Raw genomic sequence first — 26277 nt, 5'->3', positions numbered from 1 at the left:
TCAATCTTTTCAGAATAAAAAAAATCCTTCCAGTAGCACCTTAAAGACCAACTAAGTTAGTTCTTGAGCTTTCGTGTGCATGGACACGAAAGCTCAAGAACTAACTTAGTTGGTCTTTAAGGTGCTACTGGAAGGAATTTTTTTATTTTGACTATGGCAGACCAACACGGCTACCTATCTGCAACTGGAATCTTTTCAGAGGCATGGACATTGTATGTGAGCTGCTATGCATGGGCAAGGTTGGCGGGGTGCTCCAGGATTTCCTGCACCATTGCAAAGGATCTCTGGAGCTCTTCTTCCTTGGCATTGGGCCCATCAACAAGTAGAGTCAATATGGGAACTTCACTAGTGGGCCCCTTGACAAGTCTGGGGCAGCTCTGCTCCCTCACCAATCTCCAGCACTGGCTATATTTCATCCAGAAGCCACAAGCCCACAAAAAGTGGATTGAGGTTGTAAGGATATAACTTCTTACCACCACAACTCAAGTTACAATGGTTGCGTGTGTCCAGGGTCTTGGCATCTCTGCACCACCACCTTCCACTGAGTAAGAAGATCCCATAATTGCTGGCCGTTGGCCCCACGTTAAGGGCTGATGTGTTGAAGCCACTTGTGTGAGACACCAAACAAATCCCTAGAGGCAGGAGCAAACAGATTAAAGTTCACCTGAGGCAGGTAAAACATCTCAACTTTGGATTCCTTATTGTACAGAACTGGAGCGGGTCCCAGACGTAGCATTTAAGATAGGCTCTTACAGATTGATGAGTTATTTAAAAGGCTGCTGTTTTGAAAATCAATTGACAAATATTACAAATGTATAGGGTTAAGGAAGGGTAATGGAAGGGATGAGGGGATTAGGCAGCTGCCCCTGGATAATAATTTTGGGTAGCCTAAAGGGAAGTAAACACTGTATAGAAATAGATGAAATTCTTACTCATGATATGAAACTGGCATATAGTTCTTGAGTTGGGTGACAAGAGTTCAAATCATCACTCATCCACAATCATCACTGGGTGACTTTAGGCTAGCCACAGTCTCTCAGCTTAACCTACCTCACAGGGTGGTTGTGAGGATATCACGGAGAGGGGAGAACCATGTCAAATGTAGTTAAAATCTGCATGACACAAAGAAAGTGGATAGAGAAAGGTCCCGTCTCCCCCAACACTAGAAGTCGTGGTCATCCAGTGAAGCTGAATGTTGGAAGATTCAGGACAGATTTTTTTAAAAAAAGTACTTCACACAGCACATAGCTATAATTTTGAACTCGCTCCCCCAGGAAGCATGATGGCCACCAGCTGACATGGCTTTAAAAGAGGAATAGACGAATGTGTGAAGGCGGAAAGAGATCCCAAGGGCGGCTAGGCAGCCTTGTGGCTTCACGTCACAGTCCTAGGCAGCGGTGCTTCTGAATGCTGGGAACCACAGGAGGGGAGAGTGGTGGTCTTGTCCCTGGGTCCTGCTTTCAGGTTTCCCAGGCATCAGGTTGGCCACTGTGAGAAGAGGATGCTGACTGGATGGTCCAGCCAGGCAATATTGGACTGCAGGGGCTACTGATCAGGGATGGGTGAATCTACTGATTTATCATTTTTTCCAATCTACAGTTCAGTTTACCAGATTTCTACGTCTTCATTCACTTAAATAAACCCTGAAGAATCACCAGCATTTTAGAGCACATTTCTCCTAATAAGCACATTTTATAAGCAACCTTGGCTAATTTATTTTCATGTATATACACATTTTTAGGCTCACTTTCCCCAACATAAGCTATTTTGTACTCATTTGTCAGTTGTAGAACTGCAATGCAAAATTTGGAGAAGTGCAAATTTCTCAGGCTGGCTGCTATTTGGTTCACATGTTTGGGGAAAGTGCAAGTGAAGTATGAGTTCTCATTATAATGTGAACCCAACCAAATTTCTGCCCCCTCCCCACCCACAACTCTACATTCCTGCGTGCACCCATGCACACACAGAACAATACAAGGGACACTCACACTCTTCTATTCTGGTGCCCGCAAAGCCTTCCATGCCCTCGTCCCTCAGGATGGCTGCCAGTTTGCATCTCTCCATGATGATGGCATCATTCTTGGCCACTATGATGCCAAGGAAGAGAAGAGCCAAGCTGGGTGTCATCATCTTGACAGTGGCAGCTATGCAAGTACAACACAGTCCTTTATACCCTGCAAGGCAGAGGAGGAGCTGCCCAATAGACTCTTGATGGAATAGGCTAAATGCTAGTGTCACCTCAACCCCTGGAAATGGCAAGTTCCAATCACTGAGTCCTAGAACACACATCCACTCTGTCAAAACTCACACAGTCCAATGCATCAGTGCTTCTCTGCTAAACAGCCCCAAGTGATTGTCATGTAAGGCAATCCCAACACTGGCCAACCCATTGAGCATTAGTCCTACTGGACCTTGTACCTTGTAGAGGGAGATTGTAGCAAGTGTTAATTGTCATGTCACTCACACTGCTGCTGGGGCTTGAAAACCCAACACTTGCCAAACATCTCTGCCTTGTGCAACTGTTAAAGAGATAAAAGGCCTAAAGTAGAATAAGCTGCTAAAGTCTATATTAGGACAGCAAACTAAAATGCATGGCCAAGTATGAATCCCCCCAAGTTTCTTGCATAGCTTCAGCATCTGTTTACGACACAGGTCCTAGCCTCTTTAACAGGTATGCTGTATGTTGGCAGGTGGAGCTTGTCCCGCAAGAAAAGGCAAGGTTGCAGAGACCCTCCCTTCTGTGCAAAGATAAAGGGCACCATATGCCCTGACTGTTCTGCACAGAATAATCTCGCTCCCAAGAGTGTGCCAGCATATAGGGTGGGGATCTCCACTCAAGCCATGTCCTAATTGGCTGGAGCTGCTGCTCAAGTTCCTTTGAGGTGCCATTACCCCGGGGTTGATTTGATCCCACAAGCTACATTGACTACAGACTGATGCATGTTACAATAAAACAGCGTAGACAATATAATATTGCCAAACCAAAATGACATTAAAATCAAACAGAAAAACATCAAAATACAGCAAATTGACAAAAAATCATCACATCAGTGAGGGCAGGGCACTCAATTCCCATCTCCAGTTAGCCAAAAGCTTTCGTCAAGGCATATGTTTTTAGCCATCAAAGTCAGCAGCATCTGGATCTGCATTGGGAAGCCCATGAGGAGAGCATTTCATAGTTAGCATCCCAAAATCCAGAAGGCTTTCTTATGAGTTGATGCATAGTGAAGGATGAGAGAAAAAACCAATTCCATTCACATTTAAAGGTGAACCTACCAAAGTTTTACTTTCTAAAACAATACACACACTGAAACACAGCCACCTTTCAAAATTTACACTAAAGTGTTTACAAAATGCATATATTCATGCACATAATATATAAAATACATTATATTGGGGATATTGCTCTGCAAAAATGTGTACATTAGGCAAAATTGTATACAAGTATATATAAAGAGAACTTTGCATTAAAATGCTGAGGTATTTCCACATGGACTTTAACAAACAAACAAACAAACCTATACAGAAACATGGAGAACTGAACTTCAGATTGGAAAAAACAGAAATAGGGAGAAAGCAAAACTGACAGATTCATCCATACCTATGTGTAACACATTTGCCATTTTTATTTTGCTCAGTAAAGATATGTATTTCCTTGGAGGGAGTCAAAGCAGTTGAGAGAGCTGATTTTCAGTGGAGGAAAAGGGTAAGAAACCACACTTCCCCTTGTCCTGGGTTTCCAGCTCAGGTTTCATTCCCAGGTGCTGAAGAAATGAAATCAAAGGAAAACCCCCTCAAAGATCACTGTGTTACATAGAATGAGGATTTCTGTCCATATTGACACATCCTGGCTGGCCCTGCGATTAAACAGAGTGAGGCAGTTGGCTCAGGGAGATGATCTGGAGTGTCATGCAACAGCAGCAAATGGTGGCACTTTATAAACTGGGGTGGTTGTTGTTGTTGTTTAGTTGTAGGGGAGATGAATTTGGAATTTTCAGTCTTGGGTGCATGTACTTTGCCTGAGAAAGTGCAGTGTCTTATGCCAGCCTCTTTCACTGGTACAAAGTGCAGCAATTCCCCCCCTGACAGATTGTGATGTAATGTGTACAACTTCTTACCTCTCTTGTACAATACTTGTTTTTGGTAAAATACTAAACCCAGGAGCCATCAGGGTTTTGTCGCAGGTGTAACAATCCTCATCTTTTAACTACAGTTAATAGATGGAGAGTGGGCAATGGGAGGATCAGAGGACAGAGCTTCTAGAGAGGCTTGAGCCTGAGGATGGGGAACAGGCAAACCATGGAGACCTTTAAGGCAGGGATGGGAAACCTGTGGACCTCTGGATATTGGTGGACTGCAACCTGAATGCAGAATCACTGGGGCTGATGGGAGTCCAACCACATCTGGAGGGCACTACAGGTTCCTCATCCCTGCTTTGTCTGCTGAATTTCTCTTTGAGACATTAACTATGGATTGATAATTCCCCGATTGAAGGATGGAAAGAAATTCTCTTGAGAGGGAAGAAGGGAGAGAGCTTAAGGGCAGAATGGTTCTACAGAAAGGAGAAGCGGTGGGGAGAGAAGGCCTGGCATATAGGGCTTGTATGTCTGAACAGAGGGACCTTAAGCCTTGGGGATAGCAGCTTTGGGCACTCTTGGGTTAAGAGGAAGAATCCCGGAACAAGGATTGTTCAGCCAAGGTTTTGTTGTTGCCTCATGGAGGCAGCCAACTCTGCTGGGGAGAGAACCAGCCCAATGGGCACAAACAATGGCTCTGATGACCCAAAACTCTGGGATAGTTCTGCATGTCTTCAAATGACAACAAACAGGGCAGGGCTAGGCAAGCACCGAGGTAGGGGCTGTATGAAGTTGCAGCCATGCATCTTTCTTTCCTCTGCCTCTCCTAGATGGAATCCACTAAACTAAACTCCCTAGCTTTATGGGACACCCGATGATGTGCCATGTTAGCCTCCCAACTGCAGAGAATTCCAGAATATGTTCTGCTCCCTCTTTCTCCCCTTGTTCTCCCCCTTTCTTTAGCTTCTGCCACTCATTGTTTCGGCAAAGCCCTCCTTTTTCTCTCATTGCCTAGTTAGAATCGCTTCCACCAGCTGCTCTGGCTTCTGGCCAGCATCCTTCATTGCTTAATGCTCTACCTCCAGTCTAGACCCTTCTCTTCCTCACCATATTATTAGTTCTTTCTTTTGCCTTGTCCTTGGACTCATACTTTGCTGAGGTTCCTTTAGGTCAACCCTTCAACTAAGGAAGGCAACAAATGAAACTTTGTGATGCCAGTGATCGACTGTCCCTCCCTTCATATCCTTCCAGTGTTTGGCTACTGTGGATGGAGCTGACACATCCAAGGGTGTCTGTTCCAGACCCCACTTTGCAGGTCCCCCCCCCATAAATAAATGTAACAAAACTAACTGTGTGGATGCTTAAAAGCTTTGGTGACACAAATATGTATTTCCATGTTTTTCTTGATAACTGGAATCATTTGTGCATACCACACAATGTTTGTTATGTCATGTTCTTTTTCCAGCTCAGTTTTCACTGTCTGGGATAAGAGATTTTGTGGGGTGTTTATATGCTATATGGTTCGGAATCAGACTCTAAAATAGTGTACACAAGATCACCTCCAGGTCAAATAATTCTGGATCCACACGTCCTTCCACAGTGGGGACATAGTTTTCTGGACGGGAGTTGATCATGGTGAGAGTTTGCCAAACGTACCTTTCTCTTAGAACATTTCTCCCTTTCGTCCTGAGTTCCAGTGTCTTCAAAGCCCATAACACCTTTGGTAAAGGCTGTTCTCCAGCTAGATCACTCGCAGACCAGTGTTTCCCAATTGTTGGTGTTTATGCTGCATTTTTTAAGATTTGCCTTGAGAGGGTCTTTCATAGAATCATAGAGTTGGAATAGACCACAAGGGCCATCGAGTCCAACCCCCTGCCAAGCAGGAAACACCATCAGAGCACTCCTGACATATGGTTGTCAAGCCTCTGCTTAAAGAACTCCAAAGAAGGAGACTCCACCACACTCCTTGGCAGCAAATTCCACTGTCGAACAGCTCTTACTGTCAGGAGGTTCTTCCTAATGTTTAGGTGGAATCTTCTTTCTTGTAGTTTGGATCCATTGCTCCATGTCCGCTTCTCTGGAGCAGCAGAAAACAACCTTTCTCCCTCCTCTATGTGACATCCTTTTATATATTTGAACATGGCTATCACCCCTTAACCTTAACTGGGAGGGGTGGCTAACACCCCAGAGGACAGGATCACACTTCAAAATGACCTTGACAGATTAGAGAACTGGGCCAAAACAAACAAGATGAATTTTAACAGGGAGAAATGTAAAGTATTGCACTTGGGCAAAAAAAATGAGAGGCACAAATACAAGATGGGTGACACCTGGCTTGAGAGCAGTACATGTGAAAAGGATCTAGGAGTCTTGGTTGACCACAAACTTGACATGAGCCAGCAGTGTGACGCGGCAGCTAAAAAAGCCAATGCAATTCTGGGCTGCATCAATAGGAGTATAGCGTCTAGATCAAGGGAAGTAATAGTGCCACTGTATTCTGCTCTGGTCAGACCTCACCTGGAGTACTGTGTCCAGTTCTGGGCACCACAATTCAAGAAGGACACTGACAAACTGGAACGTGTCCAGAGGAGGGCAACCAAAATGGTCAAAGGCCTGGAAACGATGCCTTATGAGGAACGGTTAAGGGAGCTGGGCATGTTTAGCCTGGAGAAGAGGAGGTTAAGGGGTGATATGATAGCCATGTTCAAATATATAAAAGGATGTCACATAGAGGAGGGAGAAAGGTTGTTTTCTGCTGCTCCAGAGAAGCGGACACGGAGCAATGGATCCAAACTACAAGAAAGAAGATTCCACCTAAACATTAGGAAGAACTTCCTGACAGTAAGAGCTGTTTGACAGTGGAATTTGCTGCCAAGGAGTGTGGTGGAGTCTCCTACTTTGGAGGTCTTTAAGCAGAGGCTTGACAACCATATGTCAGGAGTGCTCTGATGGTGTTTCCTGCTTGGCAGGGGGTTGGACTCGATGGCCCTTGTGGTCTCTTCCAACTCTATGATTCTATGAGTCTATTCTATGAAGGCAAAAGTTCTCTCTCTGAGGAGCCAGTCAGCTTCTCTCCCCGCCCCCCAGGCCAGCCTTTCTTGATCTCTTCCCCACAAACATTCCTCACCTTCTTCAGAGCACAAGCAGCGCCCTCCACTTGAGTGTGTTCTCCTCACTGAAGAACTCTTACTGCAGCGATGAACACCAGCATCCTGCCCACGCCGTCTTGTGCCCTGTGAGGGGATGCCGTGGCAGTCACTTCTGGGGGCGAGCTGTTTGCCATTGCTCTGGGGCCCAGAGCGGTGGCTGCAGGTGTCACCCAGTACTGAAGAAGGGAGTGGTTGCTGCCTTGGCACGGCCTTCCCTCGCTTGGCGCCGGCCGCTGCAGAACAGTGCTTCTCCACTTCCAGATGTCCTGCTGCGGCCGTCACTGAGCGAGGGAAGGCCATGCTGCGCAGGCAAAGGATGTTGCTGCTGCTCCCCGCCGCTGGTTCACTCTGCCGCTGCTGTGGCTGCAGCATCCACGCTCCTCTTCTCCACTTCCGGGTGTCGCCAGTGGCTGGCACAGCCGGTGCTGAGTAAGGGAAGCCCAGGTCTGGTGGCAAGTGAGCAGGCAATGGAAGTGTGGCACTCAAAACGTAAGTGCACCCTCCGAACAGAGTACCTTTGGATTCCAAAAAAAGTTCGATAACCAGGACACTCACTTCAGGGTTTGAAGCATTCGGGTTATAAGTAGTTTGTATACTAAGCTGTTTGAAAACCGAGGTACCACTGTATATCATGTATATCATTTCTACCCCGGTGGGGAGTTTCCCTTTGACAAAATGTAGGATCATGGCAATGAAAATAATGAATAGAGTTGAAGCGATAACACAACCCTGTTTAACTTCTGATCCCGCTGTGAATGGTTCACTTTGAAAGCCATTGCTATCTGCAGTTGTTGCTGTCATATTATCATGAAGGTGCCAAATGATGTTCACAAATTTATCTGGGCAGCCAATTTTCACAAGGACAGTCCATAGGGTATTGCAATTTACAGTGTTGAAGGCTTTAGTCAGGTCAATAAATGCCATATACAGGGTTGGTTTTGCTCTCTGCATTTTTCTTGAAGCTGTCAAGAGGTGAAAATCTTGTCCACTGTCCCCCTAGAAGGCCAAAAACCATTTTGGGATTCAGGAAGGGTCACCTCGGATATTGTTAAGAGACAGTTTGCTAAGATCCTTGCAATAATTTTGCCAGCCGCAGCTAATAAAGAGATGCCTCAATAGTTTCTGCAATCCGTTCTGTCACCTTTTTCATGATCATGATAATTTTGGCATCCCTAAAGTCTGCTGGGATCTCCTCAATCTCCCATATGTTTTCGATGAGCTTGTGAAGTTGTTGTATAAGTTCAATTCCACCCACTTTGAAGACTTCAACAGGTATCCCATCAGGTTCGCTGGCTTTGTTGTTTTTCATTTGGTTAATAGCTGTACACAACTCTCCAAGATTTGGAGACACTGCAAGCTCATCTCTAATTTGTTTTTGCGGGATTTGTGAGACGATCTCAGCAGCTACTGGGGAGTTGCGCTTAAGGAGATGCTGGTAATGTTTCTTCCAGCGCAATGCAATAGCTTTTTTATCTTTTAGAAGTGTGGTACCATCTGTTGAGCATAGGGGGCATATGCCATGATTTATTGGCCCATAGATGGTTCTTGTGGCTTTAAAGAAACTCTGTGCATCCTGAGTGCCAGCTAAGTGCTGGTCTCTTGAGCTTTTTTTATCCACCAGGTGTTCTTTTGTTCTCTGGTTCTTCTTTGAACCTCGGCCTTGGTGTTGGCATAGGTTTTTTTCTTAGTGGTGCAGTTATTATTTTATTTTAATCTTTTGTTGGAAGCCACACAGAGTGGCTGGGGAAACCTAGCCAGATGCGCGGTGTATAAATAAATAAATCATCATCATCATCATCATTATTATTATTATTATTATTATTATTATTATTATTATTATTATTATTTCAATCTTTGTAATATCTGAAAGGCCTTCCTTTTCTTGTCAATGATGCATTCAATCTCACTGTCTTTCTCATAAAACTAGTCCTGGTGTTTCTTGGTTTGGTATCTAATAGTTTGTTCACAGGCTGTAATAATGGATGTTTTTAGCTTGGTCCAGTGTTCCTTGATGTTATCAGGGAACTTAAGAGTCATTTGGTAGCAGTCCCTGCTTAATAGGATATTGAGTGTTCATTTTGTGCCTTGAAGCCTGTGTTGAGGTATAATCTTTATAGCCATCATGGAGCGTATTAATCGGTGATCTGTCCAGCAGTCATTGGCACTTGTAAGGAGTACATCACAGCTATCTTCTGCTCGGACATAGTCTAAGAGGTGCCAGTGGTTTGACCGAGGATGCCTCCATGATGTTTTAATTTTTTTTGTTGAAAGTGTGTGTTGGTAATAACAAAGTTGTGCGCTGCACATATAGTAAAAAGTAAGATTCTGTTCTGGTTGCTGTTGCCAGTTCCTTCTTTCCCAATAGTTGCAGGTCACAATCGAAATCTCATTCAACTCTTGCATCAAAATCACCCAGGAGGGTAATTTTATCCTCAGGTGTCTCTGATAGGATGGTATCCAACTGAGAGTAAAAAAATTCTTTAATGTCTTCATCGGCATCCAGTGTTGGTGCATAAATGCTTAGAATAGTAGCCTGTTGGTTTTTTGTATTGCTACAAGTACCTATCAAGATGGTAAGAATTTTATTATAGTCAGCCAAAAATGATTTTATGTGTTCAATGTTCAATGTTAGTAGTACAAGCCACCCAGTGACTGATAATCCCTCCTCATTTGTTTCAAAAAGTTGGAAGTAGGACTCTTTTATACTTGCTCCTGATGAAATTTGCTTTAACATTAGTTCCTCCACTTGTTTAGCCTTGAGTCCTTGAGTTACTTGTGCTCAATGCAAGAGATGACTCAGGAGTTGAGCTGGCTGGGCCCAAAACCTCTTTCTGGTTGTTCTGCTCTTCACCATAGCTGCTGAGAGGCCATATAAGGTCAATAATAGTATCTGGCTCCTGCTGTTTCTTAGCCGCCGCCTCATTTTCCTTATTCATGTAAAATTGAGTAATTTTTGTTTGTGCTTTCTTTAGAGTAGCTCTCTTTGGAGGAGGGCCCAAATTGCCATTGGGGAGAGACTAGAAATTTTATAACCACTCCAGCATTGTAAGCAGGCAAAGGACAGGAACCTTCATGATGTGGCTCTCTACACAATGAACTTGCTTGGCCTTCCTTCGTTCTGAGAATCGAATAAATCAGGAAATATCAGCTCTTCTGCATACAGACTGTCCAGGCTATTAGAGACTGACTTATTGCTGTTGCATCAAAGAAAGAACCCATTCATTATTTGAGGTCACTTATATTTTGCCATGTGCATCTTTTAACTCAGAGCACTCTTACTACAAGGTGATTCTGGGAAGTTCCCTGCTGCAAATGTGTCCTAAGGCCATAGGGCATTGCAGACTTTCCTCCCTGAGGGCTAAGCTATGGGGAGTAATTGTTGGATTACAACTCCCACACTCTGTAACCTTTTACAATGCTTGCAGACGGCAATGGGAGTTGTAGTCTAACAACAGCTAAAGGGCCATAGATTCATCTGCTGCAGTGGAGAGGGAGGCCCACCAGAGGTGAAGGACACCCACCCCCTCATCCTTCATTGTGGTTGTGGAAACTTCTGTAGGACTTCTTCCTCTGTCATCCATGGGGAAGAGGTGTGTTGGGAGAAGTTCCCCGCAACATGCCCCAAACATACAAAATACATCAGTCCTAGAGCAGAAGTTTCCATATCCATCTGTCCTTATCTGTTGGCACTTTGCTGGGTGGGATGAAAAGCATGTTCAGAGTGCGATGAGAGAGGCTTTGTACCTGTAGGATCCAAGGGTGGGAATATATGTAAGCCTGAAAGTTGGTGTACCCAAGTCCTGCCCTGGCTGATGCAGGCCTGTTTATGCCACCGATTCCTCTTTCTGCCCACCATAGGATTGTTCTACCAACATTTAACATGCATTATTTTTGAAATGTAAATAGCAGCAGCTGAACCTGATTTCACCTATAAAGTGTAATTTGACAAAGCTTTACCTATTCTGGAGGAGCATATTTCATCTACTTCTGTCAAAAGGGAAAAGTTGTTATAGACATTTTTAAATTTCCAAATAATGGAGGTGGGGAAATGAAGTAAACCTGAAAACTGTAAAGGCCACCCTAGCAGGAAAATCACTTTACTATCATTCTGATATTTGGAAGGATACATGGCCTCAGAAAGTGTGAGCCCTTACTCTCAGATTCAATTCTGCCACAAAACAAAAAGTTATAGAGGTTCCCTTAAGAAAAAAAATACAATAAACTTTAGGGGTGTCCTGTGCAGAAGTCTCTGAATCTATTAGCTTGTAATTTGCAATGGAGGCTTATTCTGCCTGCAAATTTCATCCACTACTATCAAGGAGGGAAAGTTATAGTTATGTTAAAATGTCACAGTAGTGAATGGAGTGAACCAGGCAGTGTACAAGTGTCTTGTATGGAGGTGGGCTGCTTTCTAAAGGGCTGATTCAGGGTCTGAACTGAATCTTGTGGTTGGTTCACACAGCTCACATTGAATCATTGCATTATTGCTGATGGTTTCAAAGTGTCCCTATAAGTCACATATAATTCTTCACAATTAATCACTCTTCGTTATGAGGACTTCTCAGAGTTTGTTTTGTGACTTTATGGGAAAATGAACTACTGGCATGATTTTAATGATAGCATTGTGAATTTAACAGTTGCTCCTTTGCAATTCTTCAGTGCTATTTCTAGATTTCAACCATTCCTTTTGTTTCACTGGAAGATTCAGACCTCTTGCATTGCATGGTCTTAATTTTGCTGAACAAAATGTGCTTGTAGATTCATAGCCAATCATAATATATGGTCTCCCCCCCAACTGTCTAGTATCCTCTTCATCAGGCTTCCTTAGCAATTTTCCTGACCTTTTGGATAATCCCCTTATGTTTGTTTGGGATTTGTTTCAGATCTTTACTTAGGAGATACCCTCACAACTTGTTGGAGCTTGCTTTGGTGGTTGTGGTTGAGGAATGGTATTTGACCAGGGCATTTTACCAACACGGGTGTCCAGTGCTTAGTTGCATTGAGGCATGGTTGCTGCTTTGCTTGGGCAAGTTCGAAAGCATGTCAAAGTGCAAGTAGATAAATAGGCACTGCTCCGGCGGGAAGGTAAACAGCGTTTCTGTGCCAGAAGCGGCTTAGTCATGCTGACCCGGAAGCTGTACACCAGCTCCCTCAGCTAATAAAGTGAACTGAGCACCGCAACCCCAGAGTCGGCCACGACTGGACCTATGGTCAGGGGTCCCTTTACCTTTATGCTGTTCTCTTAGGCCTAGTTTACTATTGTTTGCCTTCACCCTCAAAGGTACACTCCTCCATTGTTTCTTGAGACAGATGAATGCCAGCTCAACTCTACTATGGGACCCAAGAAAGGACAGGGAAGGTCTAACACCATTCAATCTCCGGCAAAGCATCCTCCCCACCTTCTTGCAGGGCAGCAGCTGAAGGAGGAGCAAAAGAGTTTTCTTGTGTGTGTGTTTCTTGTGGCTGATTAGCTGCTCTCCCTGTGCAAAGATGGAGGACCACTGTAGCCACCCCCAACAACACGTTTTCAAGATGGAGGGTGAGGGAACAGCTGCAGTCGCCTGTGGTTCCTGCGCAATGTTTGCCATCTTGCCAAAGGTTGCAGGCTACTTTACCTGCAGGAATTGTATGTTGATTGCCCTCTTAGAAGACAAAGTCCAGCAACTGGAGGAACGTGTAGCTACGCTCCAAAGAATTAGAGAGCTGGAGCTCTTCTTGGAAGCAACAGAGCACACAGTCTCCACCAAGGAGGAGACAGGGGACTCCCCTGAGAAGGAGGCTAGTTCACCAACACAGGAGCCAGATATATGGAGAAACGTGACTCAAAGAAGTAGGAGGCCCAGGGTTCGCTCTGATTGTTTAGAAATACACAATCGCTTTGAGGTCCTCTCCCCTAGCATGGAAGATGAAGAGCAGACTCCATTTGAGGATCTCTCCCTCGTTACAGTCGATCAGGTATATGAAGACGAGCAGCAAAGTCAGTCCTCAGGGAATGTGCAGGCGACCTTGGAACGGACAGCTCACAGAAGAACCCCAACCAAACCTAAGAGGAGGCGTGTAGTGGTGATAGGGGATTCCCTACTGAGGGGAACAGAAGCAGTGATCTGTGGGCCTGACAAGATGTCTCGGGAGGTGTGCTGTCTCCCCGGGGCTAAGTAACTGAACGACTGCAAGGAATCATAAAACCCACTGACAAATATCCCTTCCTCTTGGTTCATGTGGGAACCAATGACACTGCAAGCAATAGCCTCCAATCAAAAGAGACTACGAGGCTCAAAAGATCAAAAAAGACTACGAGGCTCTGGGCAGGAAATTGAAGCAATTAAATGCACAAATTGTCATCTCATCTGTCCTCCCAGTTGAACGATGTGGCCCAGGGAGAGAGAGAGAAATAGTGGAAGTGTACAGCGGCTTCGCAAATGGTGTAAACAGGAACGGTTTGGATTCTTAGATCACGGACTGCAGTTTCTTGAAGATGGACTTCTGGCAAGCGATGGGCTACACCTCACAATGGTTGGGAGAAATGTTTTTGCCAAAAATCTTAGAAACCCCATCAGGAGGGCTTTAAACTGACAGTGCTCCTGAAGGTAGGAGTCTATCAATTGATGAAGATGATCATCCAAATGTCATAGACCAAATGGAGCAAACAGCACGCAGACCTAGTGGTGGGAGGAAAAAATCCTTAAATAAGAGACACGGGGGAATGATTAATGGACTTCAATGTCTGTACACTAATGCGCAAAGCATGGGAAATAAACAAGATGAGCTTGAGCTCTTGGTACAGCAAACTAAATATGACATAATAGGCATCACTGAAACCTGGTGGGATAAGTCCCACGATTGGAATGTAATAATTGAGGGATACAATCTATTTCAGAGAAACAGACCAGACAAGAAAGGAGGAGGAGTGGCGTTATATGTCAGGGATGTGTATACCTGTGAAGAGACCCAAGATTTAGAACCTCAAAGCCAAAGTGAGAGCATTTGGGTCAAAATTAAGGGAGAGAAGAATAACAGTGACCTCATTGTGGGAGTTTACTATGTGGGAATGTTCTGGGGTGCAGGAGAGGATATATTGACTAATTATGTCCTTATCCAACTTGTGCTAACAAGTTCCCAAAATATCAGCAGAGTTTATAAACATTCCCCTTTAAGTTCGCAACGGTAACGTGTGCACAGGTTCGCTAGAACCTCTATAATAATTACTCTGGTAATTTCCCATTTTGTTCCCTCTTAAAATACAAGACACGACACAGTCTTTATAAAAGTATAAAAGAATTTACTCACGTTCTGTTCACAATATGATCCCAGAAGGCAGACAGCTTAAAAAGGTTACATACATTCAGAATCTATCTTGTAGCAAGATAGTCCTTATCTCCTCTCTTGGCTGGGAGCCAAGAGAGCATCCTTAGATGTTTCCTCATCGAAGGAAAATGGGAGAGAGAGAGTGGCTGCCTGCCCTGTGCTTTTGTCATTACCTGCACAGGTGAGGCCACACCCACCTCTGGTCACATGCGGAGGAAGTCCGTCCCCAGGAAGTTTACCTGCTTGCTGGACTGACATCCCTCCCCATGTTCTAACATGTACACTCTAGGAATGTTGTCATTGACTGCTCCTGTGTTTACATCCCACATACTATAGATCCCCAAGCCAAACGGAGGACATAGATGATGCCTTCCTGGAACAGATGGCCAAGCATGCAAAAAGAAGGGAGATAGTAGTAATGGGGGACTTCAATTACCCGGATATTTGTTGGATGTCAAACTCAGCCAAGAGCATAAGGTCAAACAGATTCCTCACTGGCCTTGCAGACAACTTCATTGTCCAGAAAGTGGGAGAAGCAACAAGAGGAACAGCCATTTTAGATCTGGTCCTAACCAATGTTGATGACCTGGTTAGTGGGGTAGAAGTGGAAGGATCATTAGGCGCGAGTGATCATGCTCTTCTGAAGTTTACTATACAGCGGAAAGGAGCAGCCAAGCATACTAGGACTCAATTTCTTGACTTTAAGAAAGCCGACTTTCTTAAAAAGTCAAAGGGTGCTCATCGAACCCAAAGGGTGCTCATCGAACCCAAAGGGTGCTCATCAATGGTTCCTCTTCATCCTGGAGAAGAGTGACTAGTGGGGTGCCACAGGGTTCTGTCTTGGGCCCGGTCTTATTTAACATCTTTATCAACGACTTGGATGATGGACTCAAGGGCATCCTGATCAAATTTGCAGATGACACCAAACTGGGAGGGGTGGCTAACACCCCAGAGGACAGGATCACACTTCAAAACGACCTTGACAGATTAGAGAACTGGGCAAAAACAAACAAAATGAATTTTAACAGGGAGAAATGTAAAGTATTGCACTTGGGCAAAAAAAATGAGAGGCACAAATACAAGATGGGTGACACCTGGCTTGAGAGCAGTACATGTGAAAAGGATCTAGGAATCTTGGTTGACCACAAACTTGACATGAGCCAACAGTGTGACGCGGCAGCTAAAAAAGCCAATGCAATTCTGGGCTGCATCAATAGGAGTATAGCATCTAGATCAAGGGAAGTAATAGTGCCACTGTATTCTGCTCTGGTCAGACCACACCTGGAGTACTGTGTCCAGTTCTGGGCACCACAGTTCAAGAAGGACACTGACAAACTGGAACGTGTCCAGAGGAGGGCAACCAAAATGGTCAAAGGCCTGGAAACGATGCCTTAAGAGGAACGGCTAAGGGAGCTGGGCATGTTTAGCCTGGAGAAGAGGAGGTTAAGGGGTGATATGATAGCCATGTTCAAATATATAAAAGGATGTCACATAGAGGAGGGAGAAAGGTTGTTTTCTGCTGCTCCAGAGAAGCGGACACGGAGCAATGGATCCAAACTACAAGAAAGAAGATTCCACCTAAACATTAGGAAGAACTTCCTGACAGTAAGAGCTGTTCGACAGTGGAATTTGCTGCCAAGGAGTGTGGTGGAGTCTCCTACTTTGGAGGTCTTTAAGCAGAGGCTTGACAACCATATGTCAGGAGTGCTCTGATGGTGTTTCCTGCTTGGCAGGGGGTTGGACTCGATGGCCCTTGTGGTCTCTTCCAACTCTATGATTCTATGATTCTATGATTCTATGACTTCATAAAACTTAGGGAAGTGCTGGGTGAGATCCCATGGACACTAATACTAAAAGGAAAGGGAGTTCATGATGGCTGGGAGTTTGTTAAGAGGGAGATAGTAAAAGCACAACTTCAGGCAATACCAATGAGACGGAAACATGGAAGGTGCCTAAAGAAGCCAGGGTGGCTATCTAAAGAACTTTTAACTGAGTTAAGATTAAAAAAGGATGTGTACAAAAAATGGAAAAGGGGGGAAACCACCAAGGAGGAATTCAAACAAATAGCCAGCACATGTAGACACAAAGTCAGAAAAGCTAAAGCACAGAATGAACTCAGGCTTGCTAGAGAGGTTAAAAGCAACAAAAAAGGCTTTTATGGGTATGTCCGTAGCAAAAGGAAGAACAAAGAAACAGTGGGGTCACTCAGAGGAGAAGATGATGAAATGCAAACAGGGGACACAGAAAGGGCTGAACTCCTCAATGCCTTCTTTGCCTCAGTCTTCTCCGATAAAGAAAACAATGCCCGACCTGAAGAATTTGGAGCAAATGATTCAGCAGAGGAAACACAGCCCAGAATAACTAAGGAGATAATACAAGAATACATGGCTAGTTTAGATGTATTCAAGTCTCCAGGGCCAGACGAACTGAACTGCATCCAAGAGTATTAAAAGAACTGGCAGATGTGATCTCAGAACCACTGGCAGTCATCTTTGAGAATTCCTGGAGAACAAGCGAAGTCCCGCAGACTGGAGTAGGGCAAATGTTGTCCCTATTTTCAAAAAGGGGAAAAGAGAGGACCCAAATAATTATCGCCCAGTCAGTCTGACATCAATACCAGGGAAGATTCTGGAGCAGATCATTAAGCAAACAGTCTGTGAGCACCTAGAAAGGAATGCTGTGATCACCAATAGTCAGCATGGATTTCTGAAAAATAAGTCATGTCAGACTAACCTGACCTCGTTTTTTGACAGAATTACAAGCCTGGTAGATGAAGGGAACGCAGTGGATGTAGCCTACCTTGATTTCAGCAAGGCATTTGACAAGGTGCCCCATGATATTCTTGTAAAGAAGCTGGTAAAATGCAGTCTTGACTATGCTACCACTCAGTGGATTTGTAACTGGCTGACTGACCGAACTCAGAGGGTGCTCATCAATGGTTCCTTTTCATCCTGGAGAAGAGTGACTAGTGGGGTGCCACAGGGTTCTGTCTTGGGCCCGGTTTTATTCAACATCTTTATCAACGACTTGGATGATGGACTCAAAGGCATCCTGATCAAATTTGCAGATGACACCAAACTGGGAGGGGTGGCTAACACCCCAGAGGACAGGATTACACTTCAAAACGACCTTGACAGATTAGAGCAGTGTTTCCCAACCACTGTTCCGCGGCACACTAGTGTGCCGCGAGATGTTGCCTGGTGTGCCGCGGGAAAAATTAAAAAATTCGAAAGATTTTTTTTTTAAGTCAAATTTTCGATTGGGGCGCCGTCACTAGATGACCCCTGGGGTTCCCTCCCTCCCTCCCGCTCTGCGCCTCCCTCCTCCTCCTCCGGGGAGGCCCTTCCTGGCTCTCGGCCAAGGCTTGGCGGCTGCCACTCACTCACTCGCTCGCCCACCCGTCCCTCCATCCCTGCACCCGGCCTCTCCCCCTCCGTCCCTGGCACGGGGGCTGCCGGGATCTGTAGTCCCCTCGCCCTTGGGCTCCGCGCCCGCGCAGGGTGCGCAAACTACGTTTCCCAGCGTGGCCTGGCGGGCTGGGCGTTTTGTTTGAAGCGCTCTTCTCCCGGCCATGGAATGAGCGCAGCGGCGGCAGCCGGGCGGGCAGGGGCTCTTCCGCGCAGATCCAGCGCAGCCTGCCTGCGCCCCCGCGGAGATCGGGCGGCAGGATGGAGCCCGGGGATCCCCGCGGAGGCGGAGCGGCGGAGGCGGAGGCTGCCCCCCAGGTAGGGCTGCGTCGGGGGTTTTTTATTTTTGCAATGCTGCATCCGCGCCGGAGGGGACGCATCGGACCGTGGGGAGACCCCTTGGCGGGCGTGCAAGGCAATGCATGCGTGCATGCGTTGCATGGAGTGCAGTGCAATGCAATGGCAACGCGGCGCCCTGCATGCATGCATGCAACTTCCACCGGCGCTCCAGACTTGGCAGGTGAGGGGGGTCCCCAGTGGGCGGCAGAGAGAGCCGGGAGGGCGAAGGGGAGCCGGGGGGAGCAGCGCTGCTCCCCGAGCCGAGCCCGGGGGGAAACTTCGGCGTCGTTGCGCCGGGTGTTGGAAGCGGAGGCTGGCGGGGGCCCCTGACCAGCAAAACCTGGTCGCCTCTCATATATTTCGTGCATTGCATTCGCTTTCTCCTCCAAGGAGCTCCCGGGGGCGCGCGTGGTTCTCCCCGTGTTATCCTCGCAACAACAGCCCTGCGAGGTGGGTCAGGCGAGTGGCCCAAGGGAGCACCCACGGATTGTCCTGGCCAGGTGGGGTGATTTGAACCCTGCTCTCTGCCCGGTCTTCGTCCTCATTTAGCCCCCACATGTGCATGACTGTGCATGACTGAGGTTTTCCCCCCTCGTCTTGGCTATGGTGTGAGTCTGTGCTGTTAATTAATGGGGTTCTGCCTTCGGAGAAGATGAGCCAGCCCTCAAGGAGGTGATTATGTAATTTGCTAGCGATTCATGTCCCTCCCGGCGTGACGCTGCACGCTGACGTCACGGGGCTGTAATGGTGGTGTGCCTCGAGATTTTTTTCATGAAACAAGTGTGCCTTTGCCCAAAAAAGGTTGGGAAACACTGGATTAGAGAACTGGGCCAAAACAAACAAGATGAACTTTAACAGGGAGAAATGTAAAGTATTGCACTTGGGCAAAAAAAATGAGAGGCACAAATACAAGATGGGTGACACCTGGCTTGAGAGCAGTACATGTGAAAAGGATCTAGGAGTCTTGGTTGACCACAAACTTGACATGAGCCAACAGTGTGACGCGGCAACTAAAAAAGCCAATGCAATTCTGGGCCTCATCAATAGGAGTATAGCATCTAGATCAAGGGAAGTAATAGTGCCACTGTATTCTGCTCTGGTCAGACCTCACCTGGAGTACTGTGTCCAGTTCTGGGCACCACAATTCAAGAAGGACACTGACAAACTGGAACGTGTCCAGAGGAGGGCAACCAAAATGGTCAAAGGCCTGGAAACGATGCCGTATGAGGAACGGCTAAGGGAGCTGGGCATGTTTAGCCTGGAGAAGAGGAGGTTAAGGGGTGATATGATAGCCATGTTCAAATATATAAAAGGATGTCACATAGAGGAGGGCGAAAGGTTGTTTTCTGCTGCTCCAGAGAAGCGGACACGGAGCAATGGATCCAAACTCCAAGAAAGAAGATTCCACCTAAACATTAGGAAGAACTTCCTGACAGTAAGAGCTGTTTGACAGTGGAATTTGCTGCCAAGGAGTGTGGTGGAGTCTCCTACTTTGGAGGTCTTTAAGCAGAGGCTTGACAACCATATGTCAGGAGTGCTCTGATGGTGTTTCCTGCTTGGCAGGGGGTTGGACTCGATGGCCCTTGTGGTGTTTTCCAACTCTATGATTCTATGATTCTTCCTTGGGACATGAGGGCTCTGTCTCATTTGAAGGTTGATTTTACTTTGATAGGGTCTTGGCCATGGGATGTTGGCCATGCAATTTAAGTCGACCCATAATTTGGCTGGATCAGGTTGGTGCAATCCTGGATCAGCCCAGGTTGGATCAAGACTACCCAGAAGGGGCATTGTTCTGGCAGAAAGGGCATGGGGATGCATAGGCAACCTGTTTGTATCTCTTTCTCTCCTCCTCCTGCCCATGAGTTTAATTAGGGTATAAAAGCCTGATTACATGGCATAATCTCCTTTAGGAATGGCTGAGAATACTGATGAATTTGGAAACAGTACCCAAAATTACGTCAGCTTATGTGTTCTTTCTCAACCTGGAACAGGAATTTGGTAGGCGAATATGATAGATGTTCACTGTATTTTTATGATACAGTTCCCCCCACATGTTCCTGATGTTTCCTTCCATTGAAATGAAAGGTGTAGCATGATGTAATGGTTATTTAATGACATAATATGTTTGGAAATAGTGGGTAGTGAGACAAACAATGTTCTTTGCAGAAGGCAAACTGCAGCAGACTAGAAACAGCACTATCCATGATGAATATGGGATGGACAAGAAAATGATGGCTTCTTACATCCCCAACACCAGCCTACTGTATTCCAATATGGCAAATTTTAACAGTCAGCCCAAGTTTTAGTTTTGCACTTGAGAGGGAATGATTTGAGTTTGTTATAAAACCCAAACATGCATTTTGCAAGCAAGTAGGGATTTTAGGGTGATAAGACAGAGATAGTTGTGGGTGGGATCTGCAGAATCCTGGGCAGGCTGAGGTAGTAGGACTAAACAGAGGATTGCCTATCTTTTGTGGTGGGAAGATGCAGAATGCTGACTAATTTGAGGGGAGGGATCCGGTGAGCACCATTAGGCACCATTTACTAATGGGTGTTGCAGAGGCCAACTGCTAAGGACTTGTGAAATGTCTGGGCTAAATACAGAAGATAAGCAGAGCTTGCTGGATCAGGCCAGTGAACCCCAAACAAGAAGCCCCCAGACAGAATCTGACTGCACCAGTGCTTTACCCTTTCATTCAGAACATCTTTGAGGCTAAGCTGCCCAATACAACCGAAGTTGTGGGGACCCAGGGCCACCAAGCTGACCTTAGCCAGCTGAGGCTGAGGCAAAGGGCAATGAATGACGGCATTCATTCCCCTTGCCCTGGCAGAAGTTGGCCCTCCCAAAACAATTTTTAGTTTAGTTTCCTGCACTGTGGTTCAACCCACACTTGTTGCTTTGTCTCTTATTTCCCTGTTCTGGTTGTAAATTCAGCTGACTGCCAAACAATAAATCTATCTTGATGAAATAAGAATTCCAAAAACAGACATCCTCATTTTCAGCCCAAGTCCCCAGATAATAAAAAGGCTGGTTCTTGGGGCATATTGTCACATCACTCTCCAGACAGCTGCAGCCATGAAAGTTCTGATCCTTTCCATACTCAGCCTCCTCGCTGTGGCAAATGAGGCCCGTTTGTTTGAGCGCTGTGAGCTAGCAGGCGTTTTGAGACGATATGGGCTAGATGGATTCGGAGGCTACACCCTGAATGACTGTGAGTTTTGTTTGCTGAGTGCACAGCTTCATTGGAGTTCTTTGTATGGATTTATGCTTGCAATGGGGTACCTTCCAGGTGTTGCTGGATTTAAACTCCCATTGGTCACATCCTGTGTTACCAGTGAACATAGATGATAGGAGTTGTAGCCCAACAACATCTGGAGGGCAGCAGGCTTGCAGGGAGTGTTTGGATATTTTTCAGCTGCTCTTTCCAGTGTTCTCATTTTCAAAATTTGCTTTTGAATCTTACAATCTGAAACCCTCTTGTATGACCTCTTAGGGAAAGGAGAAATGCTAGCATCCCCATAAAAATGCTGCCTTCTTGCTTGCGCTGCTGCCTAAAGAAGCTCATCCTATTGGCAACCAGGGTCTTTCCAAGTGTGGCCCCCACTCTTTGGAGAAGGCACACAGTCATGGTACATGCTGAAAACTGACATGCTCACTGACTAGTTCCCTTGCCACTGATGTCAATAATTTGCTTAGGCAACCTTTCAGTTACATTTTGTACTAACTGTTAACACTGCTGGATATATTTTACTATTGTTTGTGTATTCTTGATTAATCTTATTATAAACCACCTTGATGATATATAAATTTAAAATAAATTAATAATGAGAAATAATAAACAAAGTGGTACTGATGGTACTGATACTGTGAAATGTTTACATGTAGTGTTTTCTGCTCAGAAAAAATGAAGACTGCAAAAATTATAATCAAAATAAAGAATGTCAAAACTGAAAATAGTTAATAAAAAAGTGTTGACATAATTGAAGTTTGGTGGAATGGAATGGAAAAGCAAGTTAGCGATTTGAATATTGTTCATATGGTGCTTTAGGGTTTTCATAGTCCTTCCTGTGCATTATCTGCCTCTCCATTCTTGCATGATGCCCCAACACCTGACAGCCCCAGATTGATCTGGGCCATCCAAGCTGACCTGCCGTCATCTGTGGATGCCTTACCTGACTTGACTGCCAGGATGCCTTTGAAAAGACTGGATTTGGCTTGGGCCTTGGCCAAAGCCCTGGAATCCAGTGTATTCAAGACCACAATTCAAATCTCTTAACCACAATGCTTGCACTACACCATTTTCTGGTGTGCAATCTGTGCAAATTTTCTTCTTAAAAAAGTACTGTATGTTTTTTCGCCAGCTTTCTAATACCCATGTATGTATTTTCTTTCCCCTGCCAGGGATTTGTCTGCTCGGTGCTGGAGGCGGTTTTAGCACTAACCCCCCAGTGATTGCCATGGGCATGCGCCGATACTATGGGCTGTTCAGGATTGACAATCAATACTTTTGCAGTGATGGGACCATAGCATCACGTAATATCTGCAACATGCCCTGTCAGCGTGAGTGACATGTTTTTGCTTTGTATTATGTGAACTAGCAACTTTCTGTCATTTCCCTCTTTGCAATTTGGAAAGAAAGAAGTCCACATTCATAGACATCTTGTGCATATTACTCCGTGTAAAACACTTTTGTACATGTTACTGCACAGTATATGAGCTTCACTGGCCAGCCATGAGTTCCAGTCTTATGAGAGAAGAAGAAAAACTTTTCTCTGTCTACCTTCTCCATGCCTTGCATCATTTTATGGACTACTATCATTCCTCTGTGGGTGGCCACAGAACCTAGGACTTGCCAATCAGAAGGTTGGCGGTTCGAATCCCTGCGATGGGGTGAGCTCCCGTTGCTTGGTCCCTGCTCCTGCTAACCTAGCAGTTCGAAAGCACATCAAAGTGCAAGTAGATAAATAGGTACCACTCCGGTGGGAAGGTAAACGGCGTTTCTGTGTGCTGCTCTGGTTTCTGCTGGCCACATGACCGGAAGCTGTACGCCGGCTCCCTCGGCCAATAAAGCAAGATGAGCGCCGCAACCCCAGAGTTGGTTATGACTGGACCTAATGGTCAGGGGTCCCTTTACCTTTACCTTTACTATCATTCCTCTTATTACTTGACCTTTCTATAAACTAAAAAGTCCCAAAGGCTGTAATCTTTCCTCATAGGGGAGTTGCTCCAGCCCCTTGATAATTTTGGTTGCCTTTCTGAACATTTCTCAGCTTTACAATATCTTTTTTGAGCTGAGGCAATCAGAACTGTACACAAGATTGCAAATGTACCCACACAATAGATTTATATAACGGCATTATGATACCGGCAGTTTTATTTACCGTTCCTTTTGTAATGATCCCTGGCATAGAATTTGCCACACACTGGGTCGACACCTTCATTATCTTCTACAACTTAAAGGTCTCATTCCTGGTCAGACCCCATAAATGGGGACATATATAAATAACAATGATAAATTAATAAATAAATAAACAATTGGGGAACCCAACATGCATCCCTTTTCACTTGTTTTCATTGACTTGCATTTGCCATTTTACTGCCTATTCTCTCAATTTGAAGAGGTCCTTTTGGACTTCCTCACAATCCTTTTTTGTTTTTTTGAACAATTCGAGATCATTAGCAAACTTTGACAACTCATCCCTGTGGATGTGGCAAATCCCTGTTTATGAGCAAGTTAAAAAAACACAAATCCCAATACTGATCCTTAGAGCAGTGTTTCCCAACCACTGTTCCGCGGCACACTAGTGTGCCGCGAGATGTTGCCTGGTGTGCCGCGAGATGTTGCCTGGAGGGAGGCGGGCGAGTCGGGCGGCGAGAGGCGGGGCGGCAGCGGCGAGGAGAGGCCGCCCAGCGCGGGGCTCTCGCCGTCTGCCTGCCTGGCTGCCTGCGAGCTCGGCGGGCAGCGCCTCCGTCCGCAGCGCCCGCCTCGCGGCTCTCATTCCCTGCCCCTGCCAAAGCTCACCCAGCCAAGCCGCGCTCTCCTTCCTGCCTCGCTTTGCTGCCTCCCCCCCCACCCCCAAAGCTTGGAGGTTCCCCGGCAAGGGGGAGGGGAAAAAAATGAAACTTACACTTTCGTGCGTCCCTCCCGGCGTGACGCTGCGCGCTGACGTCACGGGGCTGTAATGGTGGTGTGCCTCGAGATTTTTTTCATCAAACAAGTGTGCCTTTGCCCAAAAAAGGTTGGGAAACACTGCCTTAGAGGACTTCACTCTCTACATCTCTCCATTCAGAAAACTGCCAAATAATTTCTGCTCTTCATTTTCTGCAATTTAACCAATTTGTGATTCACAATATGTTCTCCTCATATTCCCAGACTGCTAAGCTTACTCACGAGTCTTTAATGTTGAAAGCTTCTTGAAAGTCCAGATCACCTTTATCTACTTTCTTATTGACACTCTCCAAGAACTGTAATAAATTTGTGAAACTGAACTTGCCCTTGCAGAAGGCATGCTGGTTTGTTCTTCTATATGCTTAGTTATTTTATCCTAACAATGCTTTTCATCATTTTTTTCTGGGACAGACATGCTAACCAGCTTGTAATTTCCAGGAGTCCCCCTGAATCCCCTTTTTAAAAAGTTGGTGTTGCACTGGTTACTTTCCATGGAGGATGATCTTGCAAGTCATCATTTTGTAGCTGGCTCTGCTTCCTCTAGTCATTATTTTGCACCCTGGCTGGAGCTTGTTCATTTTGAGTTCTACAAACGAACAGTAGATTTTGGATACCCTTTGCTATAAATCATAATGAGAGTCAATCTGGGCCAAATTTTGGGCTGTAGATTTTAAATGGACAATTATGTGGCTTGGCAATCACCTGTGATTTGTCAGCATTTACAAGCAGGTGCCCAAGTTTTTCCTGGATTCAAGTGGTTCCTTCTGTGTCCAGAGGTGATGATGCCCTAGCTTGTTTTTGTTGTAAACTTCAGGGCTTGTTTCTTTATGGTGTGGATTTGTTCTGGACACATACAGACAATGGAATTTGCAGACTCTGAGGGAAAGGGAAGACAGTCTGAGAAACAGGAAGCTAGCAGGAAGATGCCCCCAGGCCCCAAGCTTTTTGAAAAAAGGGCTCCCTGTTGCAAAGATTAAATTGCGATGTAGTTGAAATTTAACTGTAATAAGTGAAAGCACCTAGTATAGGTTTTCCAGTAGACTGCCTAATCCACATTTAGTCCACTCATCATGTCTAAAGAGCAACAGCCCCTGAAACAAGCAAGAGCTGCCATAATTAAGAACTACAGTACTTTTTACTGTATCGTTTTTGTGCTATTTCACAGTGACATCCAGAAGCAACCTCATTATTTCCATTAATCTTCATTACCTGCCTGTCTCATTCCATATCTTTGCAGGATTCCTTGATGATAATCTCACTGATGACATTGCATGTGTTAAGACAATTGTCCAAAGTCAAGTATGGGTAAAAACCTGGTGAGTCACATCAGTTTCCTAAGCTCCACAAAAGGCAAAAAAGGGGCAGGGGCAGGGAATTGAAGGGGAGAGAGAGAGAGAGAGAGAGAGAGAGAGAGAGAGAGAGAGAGAGAGAGAGAGAGACATACCCCCCCCCAAAAAAACACTAAAGGCCATAAGTATAAAATCAATATATACCATACTTTTCCGTGTAAAAGATTAGTTTTTTTACTAAAAAATTATGGTAAAATAGGGGGCGGCATGTTATACATGGAAAAATACAGTATATACATATACAACTAAAACACTGAAGCCCATAAGTAGAAAATCTAAGTTTTTGAAGTGAAATTGAATAGCCTAGGATTGAGATTAGGAATCTACTTAGAGATTTGTCCCTTTTCATTTCCTTTGCATAAATTCAATGCAGCATGACCCTCAAATGGTGGCATCTCCTATTCAGCAGTTGAAAATGGAAAGATAAAAACCTGTTCTTAGCCTTGTTCCCAACTTTCCCTTGTACATGTCAGTTTCATCTG

General features: G+C 45.3%; 1 protein-coding gene and 1 long non-coding RNA gene across 4 annotated transcripts in view; one reads left to right on the top strand and one right to left on the bottom strand.

Annotated features, from left to right (window-relative positions):
- The window catches only part of LOC308577359, a 207657-nt gene extending 201514 nt beyond the window's left edge, over window positions 1-6143 (bottom strand). Inside the window, exon 1 of one of the 2 annotated variants that reach the window (XR_014003606.1) lies at window positions 186-6143. This is a non-coding gene — a long non-coding RNA (uncharacterized lncRNA). The remainder of the gene's footprint in view (window positions 1-185) is intronic. The other variant, XR_014003607.1, reaches the window with a different exon arrangement.
- The window catches only part of LOC308577293 (methyl-CpG-binding domain protein 1-like), a 178683-nt gene that overhangs the window by 151035 nt on the left and 1371 nt on the right, over window positions 1-26277 (top strand). The window contains exons 22-23 of one of the 2 annotated variants that reach the window (XR_014003572.1): window positions 22679-22837; window positions 25684-25762. Coding sequence is in view for 1 of the 2 variants with exons in the window: in XM_081177353.1 (XP_081033479.1) it covers window positions 25684-25755 (72 nt within the window). In the remaining variant the exon portion in view is untranslated. The remainder of the gene's footprint in view (window positions 1-22678; window positions 22838-25683; window positions 25763-26277) is intronic. The other variant, XM_081177353.1, reaches the window with a different exon arrangement.

Source organism: Podarcis bocagei (assembly GCF_964188305.1).
Source record: "Podarcis bocagei genome assembly, chromosome: 17".
Classification (NCBI taxonomy): domain Eukaryota; kingdom Metazoa; phylum Chordata; class Lepidosauria; order Squamata; family Lacertidae; genus Podarcis; species Podarcis bocagei.
Note: the sequence above shows the minus strand (reverse complement) of the source record. Positions and strands in the feature narration are given on the sequence as shown.